At 45.3% G+C, this 6,518-nt stretch overlaps 1 protein-coding gene across 1 annotated transcript in view; it reads left to right on the forward strand.

The window, feature by feature from the left end:
- MCM6 (minichromosome maintenance complex component 6) overlaps window positions 1-5,822 on the forward strand; it is a 30,205-nt gene extending 24,383 nt beyond the window's left edge. Inside the window, exons 13-17 of the mRNA XM_075530027.1 lie at window positions 352-513; window positions 2,058-2,181; window positions 2,410-2,565; window positions 4,395-4,534; window positions 5,348-5,822. Coding sequence (XP_075386142.1) covers window positions 352-513; window positions 2,058-2,181; window positions 2,410-2,565; window positions 4,395-4,534; window positions 5,348-5,464 — 699 coding nt within the window. The 3' untranslated portion in view covers window positions 5,465-5,822. The remainder of the gene's footprint in view (window positions 1-351; window positions 514-2,057; window positions 2,182-2,409; window positions 2,566-4,394; window positions 4,535-5,347) is intronic.
- The last annotated feature ends 696 nt before the right edge of the window (window positions 5,823-6,518 follow it).

Here is a 6,518-nt window from a genome sequence, read left to right on the forward strand (position 1 = left end):
TAAAAAAGGTCAACCTTCATGACTAAGTGTGGTTCTTCCAAAGATCTCTGCTTTAGAGGGCTGTTAGGAAGCCCTGGTGGCGTGGTGTAGAGGATGACACTGTGTTGCTAACCAACTGCAAGGTCAGCAGTTCGAAACCACCACTCCCTCCTCAGGAGAAAGATGAGACTTTTCTGCTCTGGGAACCCACAATGGCAGTTCTCCTTTGTGCTGTAGAAATGACCCGATGGCAGTGAGAGGGCTGTTTAACCTGACATTCAGTGCACTTCTTACCCGTTAGCTGGCTCCCTCCACTCAAACGGGAAGTTGGTCAGTGGAAATGCGGTTCTGACTTGTGTTGTACCAAAACAGATTTCCAGGGAGTCAGAGGACTTCATTGTGGAGCAGTATAAACGACTCCGCCAGAGGGATGGTTCTGGAGTAACCAAATCCGCGTGGAGGATTACAGTGCGCCAGCTCGAGAGCATGATCCGACTCTCGGAAGCCATGGCCCGGATGCACTGCTGCGACGAGGTAGCTGAGCCCCGAGAAAAGGGGGTTTCATTTATTGGCTTATAGAAATGTGTTCTCATCTTTGGTGGGAAACGTTTGTTCCAGGTTTGTTCTTATAACTTGAATGTTCACAGACTCTGTGACCCTGGGGTGTCTCCCTTTAAGAAGGTCAGCCATTTAAATGTAGTGCTTCGGTCAGTCACACTGCGATGAGCTTGTCATAGTTGAGTGCATATTGAGGTGCGCCACCAATAAGAATGTTCTTCCAGAAGTGTGTGCAAGCCTGCTGTGCTAGAGTTCTGGTCTATGGGCCTTCTTCAAAGGGCGCACGCTGCTCCTTGAGTTTGTATAATATTTGGTTGGAAAGCTACACTCAGTGGGTCTGGGGACAAAAGGTAGAACAAATAGAAGTCGACCTGTTTTCACCTGGCTTTATAAATTAGGTTCAAGGTAAGATTCTATTTGACATAATAGATTGTCTGCATTAACATTTTTTTTAGTTCTATTTTTATTTCTTATATTAACTTTTAAAGAAAATAATTTTAGGGATAATTTGCATATAGGAAATAATACAGTGACATTTTATTTACATATTTTTATCATTCCAAAATGTTCTCTGTGCCCTATCAGTCTTAACACCAAAACCTCCACCCCAGAAGTGACCACTGTTCTGACTCCAATCACTGTTTTGATCCCAGATCGATTTGGGGAATGTGTGTGCGCACAAGTGTGTTTGCATTTTATCCTTTGAGTTCCCTGATGTGTGCTGGTCTGGAGTCTGCTCTTAACGCCTGGCAACCCCTTCAGGCCCTTGGCACAACAGGATCGGGACATCAAGAACCATAGGGGTTTGGGCTGCTTTTAAGAAGTCATCAGGTCTTTATGACAAAGTATCTGCAATTTTTTTTTTTAGAAAGATTCCATTTTCAGAATATATAAAATAGCTTTTGAAACTCATCAACAAGAAAGCTAATTTCTTCTAAATGGGCCAAGAACTTGAATAGACATTTTTCCAAAGGAGATAGACAGATGGCAAATAAGCACATGGAAAGTTGCTCAACATGATAATTAGCATTAGGGAAATGCACAGAAATGGGGATCATCCTGGTTCATGCCAGTCGCCGACTCTTTCATCACTGATTCAGCTCACACTGTTATTTTGTAGTTTATTTATATGGGCATGAACAATCATGACAGGAATTTTGAAGACCTACCCCACACACCCCCCAAAATATGAAATCTTAATCTTGGATCCATTTTAAAAAGGGGGGGTGGGTTCATTTCTTGGTGAAGGGCTTCAGAAGTTTGTGGGACAATTCCATTTTCATTTAATTCCACAGTTGGTGAGCTTTTTGAAGGTTGCCTATGAGATGTGAATCAATTTGCATTTCCACCAACAGCGAGAGAGAATTGATACTCAGTCTTGCCAAAACTTGATACCGACGGTTATTTTATCTATTAGGGTGATTGTGTATGTTGGCAGGGGACGTGGGGAGTGACTTGTGTAGATAACAATCTGTTAATTATAACTAGAAGACTGACCTACATCGCCTTGATCTGTGTAGGTCCAACCTAAGCACGTGAAGGAAGCCTTCCGGTTACTGAATAAGTCGATCATCCGTGTGGAAACGCCTGATGTCAATCTAGATCAAGAAGAAGAGACACACATGGAAGTAGACGAGGGCCCAGGTGGGACATATGAATTGTTTGTCGCTAAGATGCAAACAAATACAAAATCGATATGGAGAGAAGGCTGGTTAAAATTTTCACCAAAATGGCTTATTAGTATCCTTAATCTCCTGGCCTTCTACCCTTACTTACAATATGACTTTGCTTTTGAAATAAAAAAATTGTTTTCAAGCTCATCCAAATGGATTTAAATGCCAACAAGACTCAGGTGGTCGATTTTTCTCTTAGGCCAGGCTGAGAGCCCCGCTCCTGTGAATGGACTCAGTGATCAAGTGGAGGACATAAACCACGAGAGTGTCCCCAGAGCTGCCTTAAGGCTGAATTTCTCCGAGTACTGCCGAATCTCTAACCTTATAGTGCTTCACCTCAGGAAGATGGAAGAAGGTAGGCTGACCTGCTGGGTCTTTTACATAAGCTCTGTTTATGTGCTGCTTCTGACGGATAAGGAGCATAATGTCCTATCAAAAGATACTGTAAATTGTTAGACAAGCTCATTTTAACTCCACAGTCAGACGGACAGGATATCCGCTTACCTGCCACCTCTACGTTTCCACAGGTTAACAGCTAGACAAAGGCCTTTGGATCGTTCTAATAATAATGCCCATGGCCTGTTTCAATGATACGTTTGAAGCAGAATTTGAGATTGATGACCTGAAGACACACCCAAGTAGTTTTTGTTTTGTTTTTCGGAAAGAAAATTATTCTCACCATGGCTCTTAAAACGAAGAGATACCTAGATATTTGTAATTCAGAGGCAAGTAATTGAGATTACAGGCCTGTATTCCTCAGAGCCCTTCCATACGAGAAAGGGGGTGAGCTTTGTAGCGTGGTGTCTGGACACCCGCACGGGCACCCCGCTTTCTTGTTTTCCCTCGCTAGTCCCAGCTTGATCGAAGCGAAAGGGAGAACCGTTCAGTCAGGGATTCCGGCCTTCTGGTGGCTCACTTTTTGGTCTTTGTCATCTAAAGGTTCTAAAGTGGCTCCTGAGTCTGCAGACTTGTGAGCTCAGCCTCTGGGCATGAGGTGAGCTCCCTGAAGGTTGGCACCTGAAGCTCCTTGCCTCGGTGAGAACAGAGAAAGCTCCTAAGAGGCCACTGTGACAGATCTCTTCCCCACACTGTAAGCTCATGAAAAGATTTAGGAGCTCCTGTGCTCTTGAGTTCATAGCCCTTCTCGGGTACCCAGACACTGAGCATTCCACGGCACATTGTAATGGGTCTCTTTGAAAGCTGCCGTTGACTCAGCCAACTGAGTTATGCTCAGCACGAGGGCCGATCTTTAGACCGAGGAGAGGTCACCTCCCTGAGAACATTTGGACATCAGTTGAGCCACGGTAACTCTTTGTTAAGGCAATCTGCACCATTAAGCTAAAATTCTCCCTTTCATTTTGCTGCCTTATTCGTATAAGGTGACCAAACGTCCCACTTTTTAACAATTTTTCCCGCGTCCTGTGCGTTTTTAAAAAGTCCCGGTTTTTTGAAAGAATGCACGACAAGCTAGGGTGTACGGGTTTCGGCTGCCAGGTGGCTATTTCACTGGGATATGAGTTTCATCAATGGTGTGCCGCTGGTGTCCCGCTTTACCAATGTTAAAATCTGGTCACCTTATATTAGTAATTATTAAAAATTAAGACCGAGTGGCATTTTCTTCTAAATTCTGTTGGCAGTTATCTGGGTCCCACCTTTTCTTGTTAACTTGGCATTTCCTTAGAATTTGAAGAGAAGGGTTAAGTTGATAGGCTAGTTCCGCGTGCGTGCGTGCGTGCGCGTGCGTGCGTGCAAACCACCCCGCTGGATTCCAGTTTTCACTTGACTTCGGCGCCATCCCTCTCGAAGCGGGAAAGCGCTCTTCAACGTGTTTTCCTTGCTGTCGCTTCATTCGTTTACGCTTTCAGTTATTGGCAAACATTCTCATCTGTGATGAAGCGTGAAAGAAGATAAAGACCTTCATTCTTAGAAATCTTAATAGCTTTGCAAAACTTGTTTCTCAGAATCTCTGTTGTATTAGGTTTTCCTCTTCGGGATCTAGAAAGGCATCCTTTAATGCAAGTAATATGGCAGGCTATTTCAGGCTTATGCTAGAACATCACAAACCTTATTTCTGCTAATGCACTTCCTGACAGGTTACCAGTTATCTCTGAATGCAAACTCCAGAGATTGACAGTACAATTTGCTAGACGAATAATCTTTTCAAAATATATTTTTTTGTTGTAGAAGAGGATGAGTCGGCATTAAAGAGGAGTGAGCTTGTTAACTGGTACTTGAAGGAAATTGAATCAGAAATAGGCTCTGAAGAAGAACTTATAAATAAGAAGAGAATCATCGAGAAAGTCATCCATCGGCTCACGCACTACGTACGTATAGAACTGCACTTGGTGTAGTTTTGGTGGGGTGGGAAAGTTCATGACTTGCGTCTGTAGGTTCATTGATGAACTGTTTCTCTTGGGTCATTGTGGCCCAGTCTGCAAACTCGTGGGCATAAATCCTGAATAGTCAGAACTACAAAATGTAAAGCAGAATTGAGAGCAAGTAAATAGAAGCATCTTGTCTCCTTCACAGGGCCCATGGAACCTTACCCCAGCCCAATGCTTTCACTTTATTTCATCCCATCGTGTCTGGCCACACTTCCTCAGGCAGACCAAGCATGAGACTGTGTCCGCAGGCACGCTCCCTCCTGCTGTCTGCCCAGACTCCCCGGCCCCCCGGCCCCCAGGGGTTTCTCTTGCCTAGCCTGTGAACTGACAGCTCCTGCTCTTGCTCTTCGTCGTGCGTATGACTGGCAAGCAGGATGCTCTTCATTGAGCTGTCTCCTTCGTCTCCCTCGTGGGGATGAAAGCGCCACAGCCGTGCCTGGCTCCTTGAGAGACAAGATACTTTTGAACAACCTTAAAAATGCAGCGCTGTTTTCGTCTTGTTGAAATTGCATTTATCTTGTTGAGCTTACATTTCAAGAAGGGCTTATTGGCATGAAAGGTTAGGATCCTAATGTAAACCAGTTTTAGCAACCTTCGTAGGCGATTGTTAGGGGTAGTTCCCATCCCTGTGTCCATCCCCCTTCCCCCCAAGGGGAAGGTGTGGGTAGCAAAACATGAGATTCGTCTAGTCTGAAGTTCTGGGCAGTTTTCCACACTTGGTGAAGACCGACGGAGCATGCTTGTGTTTTCCAGGATCATGTTCTGATTGAGCTCACCCAGGCCGGATTGAAAGGCTCCGCCGATGGGCGTGAGAGCTTTGAAGAGGACCCTTACCTGGTCGTCAACCCGAACTACTTGTTGGAAGATTGAGGCATTGAAAGTAACCACCCGGACAAGAAGCTCTCTGCCTCCTGGCCCAGAGCGCAGCCGAGTCCCGCTGCTGAGAGCACTGCTTTAGGAGAAAGGTTGCTTTCCGTACAGACCGAGTCTCGACCCTGCCACGGCCTGTGACGCCATCACAGCTTCCGCCCCGCTGCAGTGTGGTTCCTGTCCTGGGGCGGTGGACGCGCAGTAAACGCATGTGTGCCTTTTATACCCGAGACTCTTTATTTGTCACGTGTCCGCAACTTCGCCTCTTGTGGTAGGTGCTAGGCTTAGCGGACACACTTTTTTACTGCCGACCACTGTTCTTATTCACTAAAGTGAAATAAATTGTTCTCAAGCTGTAGTATTTTGAGTTTATTTCTCTCCTGCCTTGGTAGAAATTGCTTCCATCACGGCTCTACAGGGAGTGAAGCTGGGCCCTTTCGGGTTCTGCTCCTGGGAGGGGTCCTTGTTAAGGTCCTTAAGAGGAAAAGAAGATACTTAGGAGGAAGACGAAAGGGCCTTGCAGAAAGCTTTGGGGTAATTTTCAGTTTTTAAAAGTTTCTGTGTGTTTCAATAGGTTTGTTTGGTCTCCTCCCCCACTCCCACACTCTTTTCCCGTTACTCATTTTCATAATTTCCATGTTCTAAGAGAAAGTTAAGACAAAAATGTTATTTTCTGTGTTACAAGTTGTCCCCAAATGATAATGGATTTCTTCCAGGAAAGAATTGTTGCTGTTTGTGATACTAACTGTTCCAGAAACAGCTCTGATCCGTATGTTCACAGTGTAGCAGCTCTCACCAGCCTGCAGGGCGGTGAGGGAGTGGAGGGGATGAGGTGCAAGTAGTAACGTTTCATTCTCCACTGGCTCACTGACTAGAAATGGATAGAGGTGAGCAGGTAACGTAAATGAAGGTGGCCAGGGAGAGCCATTGGACTTTGTGCAGACAAAGATCACACAGGACATTCAGAAGCTGGGCGAGATGAGGACCATCTAGTTTTCACCCAGAGGAGAACAATGAGAACTCCCTACTGACCCCCTCTCACCCCCAACTGACT

Source organism: Tenrec ecaudatus, chromosome 13 (assembly GCF_050624435.1).
Source record: "Tenrec ecaudatus isolate mTenEca1 chromosome 13, mTenEca1.hap1, whole genome shotgun sequence".
Classification (NCBI taxonomy): Eukaryota; Metazoa; Chordata; class Mammalia; order Afrosoricida; family Tenrecidae; genus Tenrec; species Tenrec ecaudatus.